Source organism: Gossypium hirsutum, chromosome A05 (genome assembly GCF_007990345.1).
Source record: "Gossypium hirsutum isolate 1008001.06 chromosome A05, Gossypium_hirsutum_v2.1, whole genome shotgun sequence".
In the NCBI taxonomy this organism is placed as follows: Eukaryota; Viridiplantae; Streptophyta; class Magnoliopsida; order Malvales; family Malvaceae; genus Gossypium; species Gossypium hirsutum.
Window position 1 is genome coordinate 7,058,988 of NC_053428.1, and position 21,593 is coordinate 7,080,580.

Genomic DNA, 21,593 nt, shown 5'->3' on the forward strand with positions numbered 1-21,593 from the left:
GGCCAAACACTACGTCAGAATTTAAAAAAAAAAACCTTACATAATTCCAAATGTATATAGGTTACCAACAAAAAGATGTCTCAGTATATCATAGAAACAATAAAAAAAATTACAATTAGCAAGAAGCATTACTTCAAATTGTCAAACGTCAAACGCCAAAAAGCCGCACCGTAAAACCAAGCGCAATCACCGCTCAGATTTGAGCCACCATAAGAGGAATAAGACATCACTCATCAGCCGAAAACAAATACAAATCCGGGTTTTCAGTAAATTAAATTTCAACACCATCTTCTCTTGTTATAATCCGCCCTCAATATAGAGCTAAACAAGTTAGTATCTTCTCCTGGGACTCCTCGAGCGATGTGATCGCCCAGATCTGCAAAATTTTACAAGGTAAAAAGGTATTGTTAGGTCCCCTCGTATACTCATTTTGCACCTAAGGAAAGCAGCAGTAAAAATGGTTTCAAGATTCGGGCATGATTGGCACTTGGCATCTAGGTTTGAGTTAAGCTGGGTTGTGCTTAGGTAGGGTAGATTGCTTCTTGCTTCAGGTCATCTTAGACTCAAGTCATTCAAATTTCGGTTGCTTCAATTCCAAGAATTAAATGGTTCAATCCATCTAACTTAAAAAGTTCAGGCGGGTTGAACGAAGATCATCCTTTCACCATTTATAATTTATATATTTAAGTATCAACCCAAACTCAGCAGCATATTAATAGAGACAAACCGTAAATTTTTTCTTTTGAAGGCTCCAGTACTGGGCCCATTGCTAAAGGCCCAATTGACATTGATAGTCTGCGTAAGAAGTTCTGTTCCATCCATCGTGGATATGGCATTCTTCGCTTCTTCAAACTTTTCATACTCAATCAATGCATATCCCTAATTTAGAAACACTCGCATTAATTCTACTTGAACAAAAATACACAATATTATGAAAAGACATTAAAAGAATTCAAAAGTTTGTCAAAGAATAGTCATTTGTCTCTTTTATCTTCAACCAATAGTCCAATGCTATGAAATAAAGACATTAAAATGTGTCGAGCTAGTTTTAAGTAACAATAAAAAATGGTTAGAAGCACTGAATTGCTTGATGTCTTGCGGTATAACTGAATCAACGTTCTCTATGGGCAAAGCAATATGATAAACATTGAACATACAGATATAAATAGACAAAATATATACAATACAATATATACATGCAGAAGCATACTCATGAATACATAAGAAAAATAAGCAATGTGAAAAGTTCGACCACCAAAAACAAAAGTTAAAAAGTACATCATTGCACAAAATAATGGTCATAAAGTGAGCAAAAATTTATTAAGTTGATTACCTTGACAAATCCAGTGCGACGATCAAGATTTAAATGCAAATTCTTGATCTCACCAAATTCACCAAATGCATTGTGCAAATCATCCTCTTGTGCTTCCTCATGTACACCACTGACCAAAATAATCCATCCTTCAATAGCTGCACATTTATTAATGAGAATAAACGAATATTATCATTGAGAAGAAGAGTACAAGATTTCACAAACATAAAGGAAAATATTTTTTTTATTCTTGCAATGATTGCTTTTATCTACTATGTTCTACAAGTTGAGTTACATTGGCATCAAGCAAGAAACGAAAGGGTGCCCACAAACTTTAAAATTGCCAGATAGATCTAATGGAGTATGGTTTGGTTTTAGAAAATGTACCATGCTTTTGGTAATGGAGCAAAATGAACCTCAACGATCAACCAAGAATATATATACATCCACGTTTTAAAAATCCTCTGAAATCAAGAGGAATTTCTATAAGATGCTAAATACTTTTTATTTAATTTTCTCTAATTCTTAATACAAATTCCTATTGTACTTTGGAAAACAATTAAAAACGGATTATGTCTAATAACCAAGCCCAAAAATTACAAACGACTTATGTCTAATTTTCTTGGAAATTACAAACTGATTATGTCTAATATCCAAGCCTAGAAATGCGCCGCTTTAGATATATTAACCATCTGACAAACAAATACACCTTAGTATTGTGGGACACACGTAAACTGTGGGCCATAAAATTCATTAAGAATCGTCCACTATACTTTGTTCTAGTCTCTTGAACGAGATGAACATATCAAACTCATCATTAAAGATCTTCGATATAAAAATAATAAAGCATTTCTCCTTAATTAAGGGTTCGTATAAAGTACAACGTAGTTAGAAACTATCCACATTGAATAAGTCAAGGTAGTTGCGGTTAGAAATCCAACATTCAAAAGGTTAGGAAGTTTAAACAGTCCATAAAACGAATCATTTTTAAAGTCTGATTCTGGAATAACCTAATAAATCATGAACTGGAGAGCTTCTGAATTCGTGTTATTAGCAACCGGTAGTGAATAAATAATTAGTAGAAAAATTAACATTATATTCCGAGAGTGAAGATATTTCATATAACCCAGAAAAAAATCAGAAACCCGCTCAAGGTTCAGCATTAAGCGAAAACTATCAAATTCCCAACTAATTTCAAACCCAATTTTGTTATGAAATTAAGAGTAACTTCCATACAGCAAAAATGAAAGCAATTTCGTAATCATCTTGTTTTGTAGGGCAAAAAAATAAGAATAAAACCCTAGAAAATCAAACAAAATGAAACAATATAAGTGAGCAGGGAGAGAAAAATTAGGGTTTAATGAAGGGACTAACATCTCTGGGGACCGGGGCCGCCGTCAGTGCCGAGGGACTCGAAGTCGCGGGAGGCGAGACGGGAGTGGCGGTCAGCATCGTCCTCACGGAAGCCACGACCCTTGGTCTTCTTATGAGCAGAAAGAGAGGTGGAAGCGGCGCCAGTGATGGCGGACTTGAGCTTAGGCAAGGGAGCTTGAGGGGAGGCATCGCCGGCGGCGTCCTCGTCCATGAGGTCATCGTCCTCCGGTTCAAAATCCACGGCCTCCACGTCACCGCTCGCCATCCGGTGATCTGTACGCGCGTATATTTGTTTGTTTCCCTTTTAGAATGTGTAAATTTTCGTGGGTGTGCCAGAGAGGATTAAGCTGATCGAGGTTTTTATATTTATAGGGGGGAAGTTAAGTTTCATTATCCGTAATGAAATGGAAATGATGGAATGAGTAAAATAATTTTGAATTAATCTATTCATAAGTTTTATTTTATTATTTTATTTTTATTTTAAAATTTTCTAATTGAATAAAAAATAAAATTTAAATTAAATTAAGTGAATATAATTTTTTAAACATTAATCTCATTATAAAAAATAAAAATATGATAAATTTGAATTGTTAATTTACTTATTTAGATCTCCAAATTTATTATTTTAAAATTTTTTTATATTTTTTATATATTGTTTAGAATTTTTTTAGAAAATTTAGTTTTTTAATTTATAAATATATTTTAAAATATAATTTGGAATTTTTTTATAAATATTTAAATTTTAAAATTTATTTTAATTATTTTTGTAATTTTTGTTGAGAGAAACTAATTTGCTATTTTTCAAAATTAATAGATACCAAAGGGATAATTACACCAATCAATTATTTGAATTATCTTAATTCTAAAATTCAACTTACTCAAACTCAAAACTTAAATTATTTATTTGAGTTTACTCGAAAAAACTGAATAACTCGAATAACTCAATTTGATTAACTTAAAATTCGAAAAAGATTTTAATTTTTTCTAGTCAAATTAAATTTTGCTCACCCTTAATAATATTAACATTATTCCAAATATGCATATTAAATTTTGTTAAAGTTTTTTCATAATCTTGTTTTACATTTTTTTAAAATATATATTATTTTTTAATATTTATTAATTTCATATATTGTAATTAAAATTTTAAACATAAAAAAATATTTTTTAATATTTACTTATAATATTTTTAAGATTTAATTTTCATATAATATACATAAAAATAATATATCGTAAACTTAAAAATAGATGGATAAAATTATTCACAAAGTTTAACTTATTTCTAAACCGATGATATTTTCTAAGAGATCAATTATTTTCTGTCTATATTTGGATAGGTTGGGTTTTAGAGAATCATAAAGTGAATCAATAAATTTCATCATACCACCTTATTAACAAACAAATAAATAATATTTTTTTATTCATAACATTAATGAAGTAATATCGTGGATGCACTAATGCAAAATATATATACCAATGAATCCATTAAATATAAAACTTATTTAACTATTATTTGCATCAAAATATTTATCAATAATCTTTAATTTTAATTTTGTTTTAAAGAATTTTCTATTTTTTCGAGAAAAAAATTATGAAGTTAAGTTGACAAACTCTTCAATAATTTTACTTACTAATATAAAATAAACATTTTGTTTAGTGTATTCATTATCTCCCTTTACTCCTTTTAACTTGTCCAAACTTTATTGCAAAGATTTCCTTATTCACTTTCTAAGTAAATGAGTCTATAAACTAACCCACTCTATAATTTTAGAACCAAAGTAGGATAGAGGTTGATGTTAATTTTGGTCTGCCCCTAATAAGGCTAGAATAAAGGTCTTTTAGTCCCCGGACCATTCTCTCGCAACTGCTTCATCAACTGAAATGTTGTTTCTCTTCAGGTACAATTCCTTTATATCCTTCAAGTCTTTTTCTGCGCGAGTTACGATCACGCGACTCAGAGCATCTTCATTTGTCTCTTCCAGATTAATGGCTGATCGTAACACCTGCTTCACCAATCAATTTTCAATATTGATTTAAGGATTTAATTAGCCACCATATTGATATTTATGATAGCATCCCTCAACTTTTTTGCATTCTTACCTTTGCAAAATACTTTTTAGGATCTCGAATGCAACGTATCACAGTACGCAATGTAGAAAAATAATCACCGCCTGGAAAACCCTGCAATGGACCAAGTTCCAATGCAAATTACATGCCTTGTGTAGTTGCTGAATCGATGATAAGTGTATTGGTACCTTAGTGATGGAATGACCATAGATGTCTTTGTAGATGTTGAATGTAGCATTGAGCTGTGCTTGACTCCTAGTACTCAATATCCTAATCACTTCCTCGTTGTTAAAAGCCTTTCCATGGATTTCTTGATGGAGAGTACTAGCCTCAGATTGTGCCACTGTCTCATCAAATTCATCGCCATCATATCTATATGCACTTGTTACGCCAACCAAAAGCTGCAATATGACAACCTAAAAACCAATTATATTGGAATACGAGGCGTAAGGCCGTAGCAGAGTTTTGAAACATACTTTTCGAATATCAGCAGTGGTGAAAGAAGCGAGGTCTTCTTCGAGGGAATGCTTGTAGCGAAATTTATAAGCACGTTTCACAGCCAGGAGATCTTCAGGGGATCTGATACATGCAATTTCAATAATGACTCTATAATCAGGATCACTCTTCTGCAATGTTTCATTGGCTAAAACAGCATCTCGGTCTGCAGGATCCAGAGTCCATAAACTTATAGCTCTCTGTATTCAAAATAAAATTAAAAACTCATCATCTGCGACTGCAATTTAAATCGTAAAAAGATTTTTTTTTTTTTGAAATGGAACATGAACCTCTAAGTTTCCAGAGAGCTCGCATTTGAGTTGCTGGAGGAGATCTTGATGGTATATCTCTTGAAAAGCTAGTCTAACAAGCTTCCTTTGGAACAGATTTCGATGTCCAAGTATCGAAATTATGGCTTTCTTATCCGTTCCCCATCCTGAAAACAAATCATACACACGTAATTTAATTAAATTACATGTCTTACTAATTTGGAATTTGAATTAATAGATATGGAAACCTTGACAAGCCTTCTTGATATTTTCTGCATCTTCAACAGGAGAGAATTGCTTCGGCCAAATAATTGTAGTCATTTTGGGCTTGTATTTGCCTGCTAGTAAAGTAACCTCAGGGCTTCATTCATTTTTTTATAGTGACCGAGCAAGCAAGTTAATGTTACTGTTTCAGGAATTAAAAATCATTTTTCGAGAAACGCAGCATTCTGAGTTTTGTGGAGTTTCTTTGTATCATTTATCGCTTCCGTTTCTAATATTATTTGTAACAGCAATTCTTGGAAAAGGAAGCCAAAAAGCAAAGGTAGTTTTTCTTCTAACATGCATGAATATTACATTATTTAAACTTTCTAATTAATTGTTTTTTTTTCCTGAAAGATGGAAGTTGAATTTTCAATGAAAAAAAAAATCGAAAGGAGAACCATGAGATGATAAAGGTAGTCTGAATGAAGGAGTAAATGAAAGAAGGAAATTGAAGGATTAAAGAGTGTTAAGAGAAAGAGGAATGTACCCCTTAGAGTAAAGTGAACATATTAGTTTTAGTTTTAGATATAAGCGGGAGGTTTTCTCTTTAGGATTTTTAAATAAAGTATAATAAAAAATTAAATTTAAATACAATTTCAATTTTTATATAATTATTTTTGAAATTTTGCATCGTATTGTATTTTGATAATTTTACTTAGAGAATAAATAGATAAAATATAACTTTCAATTAAGTATTTATTGTTTTGCCATTTGCTATCAAGATATATGATATAAGTCAAACTTGCATATTTTATGATAATAGACCATGAGAATTACATTTACAAGTTATAATCAAAACAAAATAATAATTTAGTTTATAAGAATTCTTTCTATTAAATTTTTTGAAACAAAAGATTTAATTTAAGTTCGTGTCACTTTTAAATTATTTATTTTGATTATTTCAAGTTCAAATTAAACGGGTTTAAATTGTTGACTTCTCGTGATAAAATCTGGTTGATCGAGTGAAACTTTTAAGTTTAAATCAAAATTAACAGTTTTATATTATTAGTATATTAATCCTATATAAATAATAATTTATTTTTAATTGGATGTGTTAATAAATTAAAATAATATTTGTAATCTAATTTGATAGGGCACTTTTATTCTTTTGACAATGGTTGAGATAATTTTGTTTAAGATTATTATGCGCTGCTTTTCTGACACTTAATATCACCAGAAAGATGCTTAAATAGATTATATAGGAGACTTAAACTCAGATTAAAAATATGCAAAGTCGGCGCTAAATTTCGGCCAGAGAAAAAAGCTGTTTCACTTTGGTCGATATGTTGCCGTCGGCCGTCGCTAGAACCGGCAGAGCGAATCCATTGCCATTGGTTCTTTTATTCTTCAAAACCAATATGTTTTACTTTCTTACCTTAAAAAAAAGGAAATCAACTTGTATTTTTCTTCTAAAAGATGTATATATTCAAAGTTGAATTTATAGTTTCAATTTGATTTTATGAAAGAAGGTTTTTTTTTTTTAAAGAAAAGAAGAATGATAAAATTAAATTAAAATTAGGAGGAGGAGAATAGACAAAAAAAAAAGGGTATAGTTAGGAGGAAGTATTGATGAATAAATCCATGACTGAAGAAGAAAAACGCCATCGTAATCGTCATAATTGCTAACTAATTAATTTTTACAGCCATGAAAGAAATGATAAAAACACCCACCTAACGTAACAAACATTGCATCTGACAGTCATTATAGACCAACAAATCCATCAACGCCAACAATACAACATTCATTGCCTTCTTTATTCTCATTCTCTTTCCCATGCTTCATTTTTAAAGGAAACAAAAAACCTTGAACAGAAATCAAATGCAGCGTTAAGATTGTTTGGATTCATATTACATTAATTAATCCTTATGAACAAAACATGCAAAAACGATCATGTCCAATGATCTTTCCAATATAGTAATTTAAAAAAAAATAAAAGAGAAAAAAATTCATAGCTTTAAGGAAAGAAGTAGGATTAATATGTTCTCTTTTTTTTTTCTTTTTCTTTTTTTTGTGAATCATCTATTGTGTAAAGGATTTGGACCTGTATGAACTTTTCTCTTTTCATCATCAAAAACTTGATTATCATCACCACCACCATCTTTACCTTTATGATGGTCATGATTCCCAGCTTCAAAGCTACCATGGGATTGAAGAACAGGCGGCTTAAACTGTTGAGAAGAAGCTGAAATAGCTGGTTTGAAGCTGCTTCCATGGCTTGAACTTGAACTTGAAGATTCTAACTGAAACAGCAAGAACAAAAGCAGTGGGAAGAGGAGACAAAAGCAAATGAACTTTTTGCTTAAACCCATTTGCTGCTTCAATAATATTCTTCACAATCCAAACACCTACAAACCATGCATGGATTACTACTCCCTTTTAACCCAAAAACCTAGACAGCAAAAAAGGAAAGAAACTCTCTTTGAAATCTGATACACTCAAGTCAAAGCTGGCTCCCTGGAAGAAACTGGTCGAAAAACGAAGACTCTATTAATGGCTTCCCTTCTTTTTTTCTTTTTTTCTTCCTGATGAGCAAACCTAGGAGTGTGAACCCTGAACTGATAGTAATATATTAAGAAGATGAGTCAAAATGCATAGGTTTTGGTGCCTAGTAAGTTGGAATAAAATGGATGGAGAAGGAGTTTGAGTTTGCAGTTTGAACCTTTGATATGTTTTACATGGGAAATAGGCAGAGAGAAAAAGATGAGCTGCTGTTTTGTTTTTACTTCGGTCTACCATCAATGCGTATATGGTTAAAGCAACACTAGTACTATATAAGTACTCCGTATATTAAAGAGTTGCTAGGAGCTATAAAGGAAAAAACTAAAAACTAGAAATACCCAAAAAAAAAAAACAGTAACTTTGAACTCCCTCAATTTCGATATTTGCAATATCTTTCTTTAAAAATTAATAATTGTACATAATTTTAATTGATCTAATAATAAATTTAATATTTAATATTTATATATCTTATGTAAATATTGACAAAAATGTAAATATTGTAAATTAAATTTATTAAATTAAGATCAAATTGACAAAATATATAAATTTTGAGAATTAAATTTATTAAATAATAAACAATATGTACAATTGACTAAAGATATTAATATTATAATTAATTATCTTTAATTGATCATTTTGAAATTAATAGAAATTAAATTACTCTAACTTTTTAAAATAAAATAATTTACTTAATATCAAAATTAAGATAACAAAAATTCTTTTTACCTATAAAAAACTAGAATTAGAAAGGGAAAAGAAGTCAACAAAATAACTCTTACCTAAAATTAGTTTAGGCTCAAACTTCAATATAAAGTTATAAGCACTTCAGGATTTATAATTGTAGGATAGCTGTAGGAGTTAGGTTTATCGTTTAATTATAAATTTCATCTCTTCACTTTATAAAAATTAAAATATTATTTTTTATTTTAATTTATAAAAAATAAGTTAACTTAATTATTAGTAAAAATATGAGCTTAAATTGTTAATTTTTATTAAATTATTATATATAAATTGTTGAATTGTTATTTTATTTTATTAATTCATTACATATAAATCGTAGAATTGTTAATTACCATATCAACAACTAATAGCAAGGTCTGACAATATTACTCAATTGAATTAATTTTTTAATATTTGAAAAAATAAATAAATTCTGACAAATTAAAATTTTTAAAATTTTTGTAAAATAGAAAGATAAAAATTCATAATTACAGCTACAACAAACTCCAAAAGCTAAGGAGGAGCATGCTGGACTTAAAAATGTAAATTGTGAATTTAGATTCCATGTTAAGCATCGATTAATTTTAAATTAATTGGCAATAGATTAAAATTTCAACTTATATATAGCCATAAACTATTCATAGATTAAGCTGCAATAAGCCCATTTTATCAAATTTTACAATTTTATCTTCTTCGTCTTTAATAAAATAGTGTAAAGGTTGGAGAAAGTATCTTTAAAAAAATCAATAATAAAGATTTATAGAATCCCTAATAAGTACAAATACAGTGAAAAGGAGGGGAAAAAAAAGGTGAAGTTTATAAATAATTATAATTCGTTCATATATTTGGGTGGAATGATTGAATTTTGTAAGCATGTACGTTATACATATAATCTAAATTTCTTCCAACCTCATGATTCCACTCCCTTTTTCACCTCGATTTTTTTTCTCTCCATCAAACAAGCACTTTAAATTTTTGGCTTCAGGAAGAAGCTTGCTATACACTTGACATTGGACTAAAAAGAAGTGTGTTCCAAATTTGCATTCATTTTATGCATATTCATTACCTTATTTGTCTATTTCCTTTCTGTCTTAATTTCATCTGTTCAGCCACTTTATTTGATTTTTTTATGGATTAAAATATAAAAGCCTTAAAGAGATGAGAAAAAAATGATATTATGTTTTTCAAAAAAAAAAAAAGATACAATAATTATTATTTAATTCCTCCATAGAATGGGTTCCTGATATTTTTTTGTCCAAATCTATTAAAAAGAAAAAAAGAAAAAATTACCCAACTAACCAAATTATCACCTAAGATGAAGAAAATAAAAGTTTGGGGTTTGAAATTTCATCATCATATATAATTATAAATACCAAAGTTTTAGTGAAGAAAAAACAATTAGTCATATCAAAATAGTCAAACAGGTAGAAAATAGGAATTGACAGATGGGCTGGAATGATAATTTTATTCCAAGGAAAACATGATGTTGTCTTCACTCACTTTTTTCCCCCCTTAATATATAATTCAGGAAAAATAATAATTAACCCTAGAACAACATGAAAGTCAGTCGACAATGGTGGATCGATTTTAGCAGTTAGGGGCCCAATTCCCTGAAAAACTAGGTAGAATATATGGAAAATCTTCTTTAACACCATCATTTCTTTTTGAACTTCCAACTTATTATTATTTGTTTCTGATATTTAATGTAATTAATTATATATAACAAGTATACCATTTATGAATTACATTCCATACAGATAAGGTGAGATTTTGGAAAATTTTCTGAATTGAACTTATTTTACCTTTCTTATCAATTAATTGTTGTTGATTTTTTTCATCCCAAGAAAAATATCATTCAAATTACATTGTAGCATATATAAATGTGTGTGTCTTTCATTATTTAAAATTTTTTCATCTTTTAAATAAAACAATTGTATTTGATATTTATGTTTAATATATATAAATCTATCTGAATCCAGAATCTGATAAGCTAATCATAATTGCAAGCTATTGTTGGGGCAGGCAGTGGTAAAAAGTATGTAGACGTGGAGTATAAAAAGGGCAGTAACCATCCTCACCTTTAGCATCAAAGTAGTTGCTTTGGTTGGATACTTTCGGTTCCTACCATTCAAAGCCTCCTAGCTTGGCTAGCTACATGTTTCATTTGCTCTTGCCTTGCACACCATGTATGATATCTATTGGATTTGGAGCTAATTGATATATCTAACACAGATTTCAGCCCCATGCACTAGAAAAGTAAAGTGTCTCACCTCTTGAAATTTTCTCATAACTAGTTACACTCACCTCCACTCTTGATAGTGCTTTGATTTTGGGTACTGGGAACAACTATGACAAATATTGGGAATGATTGCCAAAAATTTATTATCTTAATTACAGTCTTCATGTTTTATTAAAAAAATTATTTAATTATTTATGTTGGGTTTATATTTTAATATGAATTAAAAATGAAAAAGATATTTGCATAATATATATATATATAGGTTGAATATTCATCTAAATAATGGACAATGAGGTTAGGGGTACCACAGGCATCATTAAGGCTGAGAAACATATAAATTGGTGGGCAAGCAAAGAGAAAGGAGGAGAAAGGTTTCAACTCTTTAATTATTTTTCACTTTTTTGTTCTTTTTGTTCTCTCTTTTTTATATATATATTTTTATTTTTACTGGTCAAAGTCACCATGGTGCTCCACCATCATTTGGATATCTCAATAACTATGATTAGCTTAACAAAAAGGCTGCTTTTTTTAGTAGAATACAAGTGTATAACTTCCCAATGAAGATTTTTTCTACGTACAAAAAAAAGAAAAAGGATTAGGGAGAGTGAATATTTTTGTAGGAAGAAGAAAATTCCTTTTAAAGAGGGATTGATCTTTCTATGTTCAAGTTTAAGTGGAAATAGTCAAGTAGGGTTGATAATACTTTCACATGATGGAATTAAATTTAAATATTTTATTTATGATTGGAGATGGGTCGAACCGATTTTAAAATGTCATAATGCCAATTAATTAGAGATATAAACTTGTTCTACTACTAGATAATACTTAATTTAATAAATCATCTATTACTAAAATAATAGTTACTTTTTATGGTGTGGAACAATATACATTGTACAATTCAAGAGAAATGAATCATGCTCTTGATTTTTATTTTCTGCTAAAAGAGTTAGGTTTTCCCTTCTTCTTCACTGTCAGCACGGCGGACCTTTGTGTCAGCGTTTTCGGCTTAATAACCTTGCGATCTCACCCCATAATCGTTTTCCACATTTTGCTGCTGTGATTTGGGCCGACCCCTGCCATTGTGTGGGTTTCTGTATGCTTTTGCTTAGAGCATGGCTCTCTCTATGTCTTGTGCTTGTTTCTGTTCACTTAGGCTTGGTCCTTTATGAGCATAGGTAAGATGCCGTCGTTGCTAGGCTTTCTATCGATTGAATTTCGTTGGGCTTTGGACTCACTGCACTAATTCTGTTATTTGGGGGCTGAGGCCACTTATGATGGTCGTGGCTCCACTCCTTCTGATGGTTTCGGCAAATTTTCACGGCAGTTTAGATGTTTGTTTCTTTTTTTGGGCCTTGTTGTGTCATGGTCTCGTTGCTGAAGGCATGCACATTGGTGATGGTACAACTATTTTGGCCCCGAACATCTTGACCGCTCACTCGTTCTTCTCCTTCGATTACGATACCAACATAGTGTTTAGAGGCTAGGATTTGTTGTTTGTTTGGGAACCCACTTGCCATTAGAACCGTTATTGATATCACTATACTAATTACGCATAAAATCATGGTATAAATATCAACAAAACAAAGCAACATATCAGAATATATACATCAAAAACAGTTCACAAAGCCATCTAGATGGGATTCCACCCATCCAGATGCCATTTAGCTAAAAACAAAATAAAATGACATATTATCATCAATACATACCACGTACCCTAAACAATGCAAAAAACACAATTAATTCCATCAATAATGGTCAATAATATATGCATTATAGATATAGTTCCATTACCCAAGACGAGAAAACAAAATTAAAGGATATCATTAAACCACTAATGGGCTAATGCCAATCCCCATGCAAGCATTCATGTGTTCACTATAAAAAAAATAAAAATTAAACACGCATCGCCCTATAGTTCATCATAATCATTAAAGAAAACAAGTGCAATGTACTCCTCAATGCCCTCAACTCTAAAGTTATAATAATTTCATACAAACAAATAAGAGGAACCTAATGCTTTGAATGGAGATGTGAAAAAAGCATGAATTCAACTACTAAGGAAAAGGGAGCTATTAAATGGCGATGAATTATCAATGGAATGGAGCAAAGACTTAAACTTTGAATAATTATTGAGTTAATGTAAAACCTATAAAGCTTATTCTGCTAATCACTAAAGATTCCAACTTCCAAAAAATCATTGTAAGCTCAAAGCACCAAAATCTAAGAAAACCCTTTTGTAATTTCATCCATTCCAAACAATTTTATTTAATTACCCTAATAAGTAACGTCATAGCAATCTGAAAAAAAAAATCTTTCAATTTTTTGTTGCATTTTAAAGAGATTATATATTCTTTAACCACTGACAAAAAGGGAGCTCAAAATGAAAAAGAAAAGAGACAAGGAATTGAAAGATTACCCATTGTCAAAAGAGGGCGGGAACGTCGAGAGCAGTAAGCCCGTCCCACGGCGAAGAAGAGGAACGACCAAAATGCACCAATTGGAACCTACGGCACTGACGAGACACTGGCCTTCGTTAGTCATCGGAAAATGACCGACACGGCGACGATGTCCAGCGGGATCGGTCAGAACCGCAGTGAAGAAGAGGAAAGCATGGGATGGCATAAAATGTTGCCTTGAACAGAACCTACGGCATTGATGATGTAGCGGGATTTTTCGACCGGCGTCGGAGAGTGGCAAACACGGCGGCGGCGTCGACCGGAATGGGTCTGGAGGAGGAATGGGGAACGGCGGCTTGGGGAGGAAATGTTTTTTTAACCTAAAGAAGATTTTTTTTACTTTAGTGAATTTCTTTGATTACCTATAACCGGTAAATCCCGGTTTTGCTTTTATCCTTTTTTTTCAATCTAAAGGCTCCTACTTTTTGAAGCTTATGATAAGCTTTTTGTAAGAACTTTCTGTAGAATTTCCCAGATAGAGTAGTAGTAAAATTAATTTAAAATTCCAAAGTTTCATAGGAATTTAGCTCAACTCAATCGCCTCTTCCTTCAATCCATGTGCTTTGTTTTGATGCCAAAGTCATTGATGAAGCATGATCACGGTTCCTTACGAATTTTCTTTAACAAAATTAAGATTAATAAATAGTAGTATTTTTATTTTAATTATCAGTCAAATTGAAACCCAACGAAATTCAACACTACAATTGATATTGATATCCAATTTTCGGGGTTTTTCTTAGCCCTATAAATATTTTTGGTTCATTTTTTGCCTTTGGAGGCCCTATTACGGATTAGATGTACTAATTTTAAGCCCCTCATTCGGGGTTGAGCGGCCTACCTCCAATACGGAACCCGGCCATTGGGGACGTTATCGAATACCCAATTTGAGGTTCTATTTTCTATTTCTTTTTTATAATCTTTGAATCAACAGCTTACAACAAGCTAAACCCAAATTCACTCTTTAAGTTTAGTTCATTCTAATGGAATTACTAAGTTATTAAAATCATTTTAAATGTCAAATGTTAAATTTTATATATTATATAATTATTTAAATATATGGTAAAATTATACTTTCATTAAATATTTGATATAATGATATTTTAACTCTCCAACTTTACAAAAAATGTTATTTTAACCTTTTATTTAAATTTTCACTTTTTTTAGTTATTGAATTTGTATTGTTTGTCAATTAGAAAAATTAATGTTTGTTAACTTTGTTAACGTCACATACACAAAGATTGTCACTTTAGCAATTAATTAAATTTTTAAAAATTAAAAATATAAATTTTTTATACTTTTAAAATAATTTTATAATTTCTTTAGTTTTTTTAAATTTTTAAAATTAATTAATTGTTAATGTGATCAGTAAAATTAATAAATGTTAATTTTTTATCTATTTTTTAGTAATTTTGACAAACAATACAAGTTTAAAGGCTAAAAATGATAAAAAAATAAATATAGAACTAAAATTATTTTTTAAAAAGTTTAAGGGACAAATAAATTATTATGACTAAATATTTTAATATTTTATTATCTTATTAATATATTATTACTTAATTAATAATAAAATTAACATATTTTATTTAATTTTGTAGACTCATTCTTTTTGTTTACATTTTTTTATCACTTAATTGCGTCTCGCCTTTTCCCAAAACGTTTCAATTTTAAGAAGTTGCTCATATTTTCCAAGTCCAGGCTCCAGAGTAGTCTTGATTTTTACAAACAAAAACTCAGAAAATGGAAAACGAAAAGGAAATGGAAATGGAAAACCAGGTTTCAAATCACAACGCCGCTATTGGCGGCGTTTCAGAGCAGGTAACTCCTTCCAATTCTTCAATCAATCCACCCCCAAACCCAGAATCTGAATCCAACAATGATCTCAGCACCGAAGCTTTAGCCAAAGCTTTATCATCCATGCTTACTTCGCTCATCAAAGACTTCGACTCTAAAGCCCTCGATACTCTCGCCAGTCAAGACCTCCTTAGCTCCTCAATTGATCGTCTTACCCGAGGTTAATCCCTCCCCTTTTTTCTGGATTAAATTGAATATTGGTGTAAGATAAAACTGTTTCTAATGTTAGTTTATGAATAGAGCTTGATCAATTACTCGAAGATGCTCCGTCACCATTCATAATGCAGCATGCTGTCAAGTTTTCTAATGTCAGAAAGAGAGTTTTGTCGTTGAATTTGCTTTTGAAATCAATTCAGCGGCGTGTCGATAATATCGACCGAATGCTATCAATGGGATTGCAACATGGTAACTAACGTTTACACCGCACTCTACTTTTGGTTCATTTAAACCCTTTTATGCTCTCCAATAGTCTGATCAGTTCCATTTTTTTGAAAATTTGAGGAATGGTTATAATTAGCGAGATAGGGAAATGGTCCCATAGTAGAGGGTTTTGGAATTAGTTGTGTATATTCGTCTCTCACTTTGGCAACCATGCTAGTTATCCTTTATCCGTAGTTTCAATTGTGGTCTTTGCTCTGGCTTTATAAGCAAGCCGTGTTAATATGCAAACTGAGAAAGTTATCATATCATTTAAGTGAAAGGTTGAACTAGTCATAACTAGAGGTGCCATCTCAATCAACTGGGAAAGCAAGAAGACCCTATGTGACCCTCAGAAGTGAGTGTCAGATACGAGGATCATAACCTCATACCTTGGTCCAAATATGTGCCTAGCATAGGTATACGAGGATCATAACCTCATAAGGAGATGGTTTTATGATCATTATTTTTAATATTGTTTGATTATCTTGCTATTACGGGTCATTCTCTTGTTAAAACAGCAGGTAGCTTGGAAAACTTGTTATTTGATTGAGTAGTATTTCCTAGTTCAAAGATATATATATATGTGTGTTTGTCTATTTAGAGATTTGTCTCTCCATTTTAATTTAACTTCTTTCTGCTGCTCTGTTGTGCTTATGAGTTCTGTCTGACAAATTGAGATGCAATCTCAGAGAAGACTGCCACAGAAGGTTCCTGACAACATCAACATTGGCTGTACGCTATTGGTCTGTTCTAATGATTTTATCGGTATCTTCTTTTTCTTCCCTTTTCTTCTTTATCAAGTTCATATCATAACTTTTAAACTGGCACCCATTGTACTCTAGTAATCAACTTTAAAATGATTTCTTGGAGATCTGACTGTTAACTATTTCAATCATTAATAAGAGAATATTGAACCAAAATATATGGTGTTTTACATTCTTCAAATTTGTTTGTTCTTCTGAATTGAAATAAATGAAATTATGTAATAAGACAACTTGATTTGTCTATTGTCTGAACCTCTTTCAGCCTTCAATAATGTTAATGCTGTGGAAAAAGTTTGATTGATTTATCTTGGAGTGAGTTTCCAAACTTTAGTTAACTAGTTCTTATGTAGACAGTGACAAATTGGTTAAACTATTCCATTTTTTTGAGTTTTTGGAACAGTAATCTATAGTAGCATAAGATTCTGTGGTCACAAGGTATTAGCAATTTAGTGTAGGATATATTCCAAGCACATTTGTTATAGGTTGGGTAAATTATTATTGCTGTTAGTACCTAACCAACCTCACCTGCTGGCCTATATATGTTGTAGTTTCTCTTTCTTTACACAAAGATAGAGTTCTCCGTTTTTCTTTTCTTATTCGATGTGGTTGAATTTTTTAGCCAACTTGTTAAAGAATATGTTAGGTAGGGGCTCAAAGTTTCAAAACATCGCTGAAATGTTTCTGAAGGCTTGACCTGGAGATTTGAGAATGCCATGTAATTTTTCTGAAACAGAGTAGTGAACCTATCGTCATGAAAAGCTCACTGAGGATATTGCATTCTCATTTTTCCAAGAGTCAGAACTGTTATTATCTAATCCGTGTTTTTCATGCTATATAGACTTATTAGAGTTCGGGAGCACGAACACAAGAAACGAATAGAGTATGCATTTCAATCTATTCTTGAAAGTATGCAATGGCTAACCAGAGAAGCTACTATTGTCAGGTCTTCTTGCCAGAAGGTGTAGATTTCTGGTGTTTCTTGCATTCCCTTTACTCCACGTGCTTTCTTTTTCTTGAATGTCAAAGCTTCATGTACGTCCTTCTTACAAAATGGTGAACGGACCAGCAAGCAGTTATATGATTTAACCTTTGTGAGCCTTCCATTCTCAATCAGTTGATTTTTAGCTTTTAGCAACGCGTGGTGAGTACCTTAGAAGTTCAAGCTGACATGAAGATTTTGTAATTATTGTTTGTCAAGATTTAAGACCATGATATCTTCAGCCTTTGTAGTATTGTGTTTGATTTGCATTTTGTACACGTTCGTCAAGGCTCAATACTTACTATGCTTGATGGGAAAAAAGTCACCTCCTTAGAGTCGACCCTTATTGAATATTAATTTTAAAATTTGAGCTTGATTTAAGATAAAGTTCAATCAGGCGTATTGCCTAAAAAAATGCAGTTGATTAACCAGATACCAAGATTTGACAATGATAAGAGTTACTTTTCTCTCAAATGCCAAATGCAAGTAATCATGGAATTCAGAGTGCCTTAGAACTACATTTAACATTAAAACCAACATCCACAGAAAAAAATTACTCACTTGTATCTAAAGGATGGAACATGAAACTAGGTTGAAAACTAATGCTAACAGTCTAAAAGCTAAATTACATATAACAATAATGGATATCACTTCCACAATGATAATACACAACTCCAGTCAAGCGAGCTTCCTCTCACCGAGCATAAGACATTAATTAAAGCTTTCCAAATGGAATATTCAATCTGCAGTCTATAATTTCCTATTTTCATACCATTCAAATCAGCCAGCCTTAAGAGGATGGTTAGCAGTCAAAAGTGCAGCAATGCAAAGATGTACGAACAGCCCGCATTATTGAACCGAGTTTTCCACAAGAAGTGATGGGTCTACCTTCATTCTCAGGCCTTTTCCATATGTGGCGATGAGAAGAGCCTCAGCCCTTCCTTAAAAAGCTCAAATAAAACAGAAGCCAATGAGAATAGAATAATCAAGTTCAATATGTCGAGAAGAGAATATCTACAAATACAATTAGGGAGGCCTTGCTTAAATCAAACTTTATCTTCCAATCTTGGCTCAAAACTAAAATATACGACTAGACAGATCATTTGCTAAGAGTAGTGAATAATGATGAGCATGCTTATTTGCCAAGGTTCAAAGGTAGCAGAGGTGCAAAGGGCTTGCTTAATAGCATCAACCAAGAAGTCGATAAGTGACACTTTTGTTATAGCGAGTTTATCAGGAACAAGGCAGAGAACAAGAGTCACATAGCTTTAGCAATTAGGAGCTTATAAGCAGTTGTCTGATAACAAAATGAGATAAATGTCTATTTGGAAATAAGGGGGAAAGAAAATTAAGAATATGGAGTGTAACTGCTACATTATAGCAGATGACAGGAAATTTTACGTAATGCAAATGGTGATTCTTTACAGTTTAAGTATTAACAATAACAAATAGAGATTAGAATGCCATATATTTGGAAACCAGAAGACGTACCATGATCCTTTTTCCTTTTCAACATATCACTTAATGAGGGAAACAAAGTTGATGCAAGTCTCCGACTATCATCCTGTCAAAAACCAGAATGATAACAAATACACTTAGAAAAATCACAATTGAGGCGGTAAGATAGCTTAAACCGTCGCTTTGAAACTTAAGACACATTCAGGCATGCAATGATTGAGACTGATACCTATGGGAAGAAAAACTTAAAGACAAAAGTATAACAGTTTTTACCTTGTTTATCTCAAATTAGCAATTGGTCAATAGGCATGAACTAGTTATTAGACAATAACACTATTATACCAACCTTTGTAGAGCCAGCTCCAGCGAGTTCAAACTCTCTCTTCCACGACAAAGATGACACTGGAACTACAGAAAACCCTGAGGCAACTAGTATCCCGATCCATAATCCATACCCAAATCCTCCGCTCCACCAACCCTAGATTAAGAAATAAGAAAATTATATCAGCACAAACTATTGAAATCTTGGAACAATTGATCCAACATTTCTTTTCCAACAGATGAATGTATAAGAATACAGAAGGAAAGGTGCTAAAAAAGTCCACAAAGAGGTGCCAAATAGTTATTAAAGCTTGAGAATTCCACTCGAAGGTCTCAGGTCTGGACTTCGGGAAAGGGGAGGTTGAATTTTGCAGGATGGGAAAGGACTACCTCTCCTTTTTGCAGTTCAAGGCTAGTAGGCTTCCATAAGTACAGAATGTAAAATAACTTGGAAAACATTTAAGGCAACAGACTTTGCAAGAGGTAACACAAGTGTGATAACACCAATAAAGAAAGCAAATTAGAGTTGCAAGAAAGAGAGACAAATAATGGTAGCAATGATGATGATGACGACGATGACAAACAGGAATAATAAGAAAATGATTGGAAAGAGTCCAACAAAATTCAGTTATGGTAACAATGCTAACCTGTTTCCCATCTTTTGGAAAGGGAACAGATTGCTCTATATATGCAGCAGTACCTGGAGTAAGACTAGCTCAATCAATGCACAAGCAAAAGTGGAGCTGAATCGACACACAAAGAGAGAGATTTAGAGAGGGATACCAATAGGAGCCTCCAAACTTTGAAGCAACCGAACAATAGACCGTGCATCTAAACGTTTTCGAACTCTGTTGCCAACTTGAACAGGCAAGTGCGGCGAATCAAATACCTAATATCAAACAATTTAACATAAGAAAAGCCATGTCCTAACCTAACCCATTGCACCAATTAACAGGTAATTCGAGAATTTTATTTTAGCAATAAGCTGACAAGAAAAAAAGTGATATTTGAAGTGCTAGCAAAAAGTACCTGAGCAGAGGAACCAGACGAGTCACTTTTCAAGAGGGCCAAGGCACCAGAGAGGTCAGGGTCAATACCGATAACCCAAGTGGAATCGGCATTGGGCCGGGTGGGATCGTCAGCAGCGGCGTGAGGGGAAGGGCAAGACAAAGAATCCAACCAGCCGGCCTCGAGAGGAGCAGCACAGAGCTTGAGGCTGTTGCTTGAAGAAACCCTTGTACTTGAAGATGAAAGAGAGGATGAGGAGAAAGGTACAAGTTTCGAAGAAGAAGAAAAGAGGAGGGGTTTATAAAGCTTGGAAGAGAGTGAAGTCATGCAATGGGTCCAAGGAAGAAGCTGGATTTCCATGGAACATTCATTCAATTCATTGCATTATGTATCAACGTCAACCGGGGAAAATATTGGAGCACAGCAGCGGCTGTTTTACTTGGATAATATTATATACGGCAGCCTATCCAACGGCTTTAAATATCAAAACTGAGCTTTTGTTTGGGATTTTTCCCCCCTTCCATTTCAACGGAGAGGCCTATTCAAAGACCAAGACAGGCAAATGGTATCGTTGTCGTCGTCTAGAAATGCCCAATAATAGCCTGCCAGAATCCAAAGGAGTTGCTTCCCATCCATGAGAAATTGCCAGATCACTGAGCCCAAATACAAGTTCAAGGCCAGATCTTCCTACATAGGCCACCTAGCTAAACTCATTCACTTATTTATACTGTAGAAATACAAGTTATATTCTATAAAAATAAAGATATTATCTTATATATCTAATGATTGAATTGGAATAAAAATAATTAATTGTAATTTGGGCCAATTCAAACCAACCCGAATTAAAATTCACTTTTTTTTAAATATTAATTGTGTACAAGAATAGCCTTCCAAATTTATATAAACTTACAATAAATTGAAATCGATTAAGCTGGGATAATATGATGGACTAAATTAGAAAAGAGGCTCCTCATAATGTATGAATGTTTGGTTTTAATAGGAAAAGTGATGCTCAGCTCAAGATTCCTTAAAAAAGAAGATACTGTTACCTCTTATGATGGAACTTGAGACACGTAACACAAATACAGTTGCATCTTTT

The 21,593-nt window shown here is 32.1% G+C and overlaps 5 protein-coding genes across 7 annotated transcripts; 1 reads left to right on the forward strand and 4 right to left on the reverse strand.

Annotated features, from left to right (window-relative positions):
* Window positions 1-41: 41 nt before the first annotated feature.
* LOC107959274 (RNA-binding protein Y14) lies at window positions 42-3,115 on the reverse strand. Its single transcript, XM_016895280.2, has 4 exons — window positions 2,687-3,115; window positions 1,334-1,470; window positions 728-879; window positions 42-376 (listed from the first exon to the last, which is right to left on the reverse strand). The coding sequence occupies exons 1-4, from the start codon at window positions 2,949-2,951 to the stop codon at window positions 331-333; spliced, it is 600 nt and encodes a 199-aa protein (XP_016750769.2). The 5' UTR covers window positions 2,952-3,115; the 3' UTR covers window positions 42-330.
* A 2,051-nt stretch (window positions 3,116-5,166) lies between these two features.
* LOC107961384 (annexin D8) lies at window positions 5,167-8,088 on the reverse strand. Its single transcript, XM_041114145.1, has 4 exons — window positions 7,821-8,088; window positions 5,763-5,852; window positions 5,536-5,681; window positions 5,167-5,445 (listed from the first exon to the last, which is right to left on the reverse strand). Exons 1-4 carry the CDS (start codon window positions 8,086-8,088, stop codon window positions 5,167-5,169), a joined length of 783 nt encoding a protein of 260 aa, XP_040970079.1.
* A 3,968-nt stretch (window positions 8,089-12,056) lies between these two features.
* LOC107959272 (uncharacterized) lies at window positions 12,057-14,160 on the reverse strand. The gene is made up of 2 exons (XM_041113078.1): window positions 13,654-14,160; window positions 12,057-12,779 (listed from the first exon to the last, which is right to left on the reverse strand). The coding sequence occupies exons 1-2, from the start codon at window positions 13,857-13,859 to the stop codon at window positions 12,563-12,565; spliced, it is 423 nt and encodes a 140-aa protein (XP_040969012.1). The 5' UTR covers window positions 13,860-14,160; the 3' UTR covers window positions 12,057-12,562.
* Window positions 14,161-15,301: 1,141 nt separating this feature from the next.
* On the forward strand, window positions 15,302-18,140 carry LOC107959271 (uncharacterized). 3 transcript variants are annotated; one of them, XR_001700795.2, is made up of 4 exons: window positions 15,302-15,704; window positions 15,785-15,949; window positions 16,654-16,729; window positions 17,672-18,140. XR_001700795.2 is itself a non-coding variant. In XM_016895277.2 (4 exons), the coding sequence occupies exons 1-3, from the start codon at window positions 15,431-15,433 to the stop codon at window positions 16,677-16,679; spliced, it is 465 nt and encodes a 154-aa protein (XP_016750766.2). In that variant the 5' UTR covers window positions 15,332-15,430; the 3' UTR covers window positions 16,680-16,707; window positions 17,672-18,140. The 3 variants fall into 3 exon arrangements, 1 of the variants encoding a protein (XP_016750766.2); XR_005926998.1 differs by having other exon boundaries at window positions 15,332-15,704; window positions 17,567-18,140; XM_016895277.2 differs by having other exon boundaries at window positions 15,332-15,704; window positions 16,654-16,707.
* LOC107959270 (Holliday junction resolvase MOC1, chloroplastic) lies at window positions 18,110-21,222 on the reverse strand. The gene is made up of 6 exons (XM_016895276.2): window positions 20,516-21,222; window positions 20,270-20,375; window positions 20,134-20,186; window positions 19,512-19,643; window positions 19,199-19,271; window positions 18,110-18,648 (listed from the first exon to the last, which is right to left on the reverse strand). Exons 1-6 carry the CDS (start codon window positions 20,852-20,854, stop codon window positions 18,557-18,559), a joined length of 795 nt encoding a protein of 264 aa, XP_016750765.1. The 5' UTR covers window positions 20,855-21,222; the 3' UTR covers window positions 18,110-18,556.
* Between the last annotated feature and the right edge of the window lie 371 nt (window positions 21,223-21,593).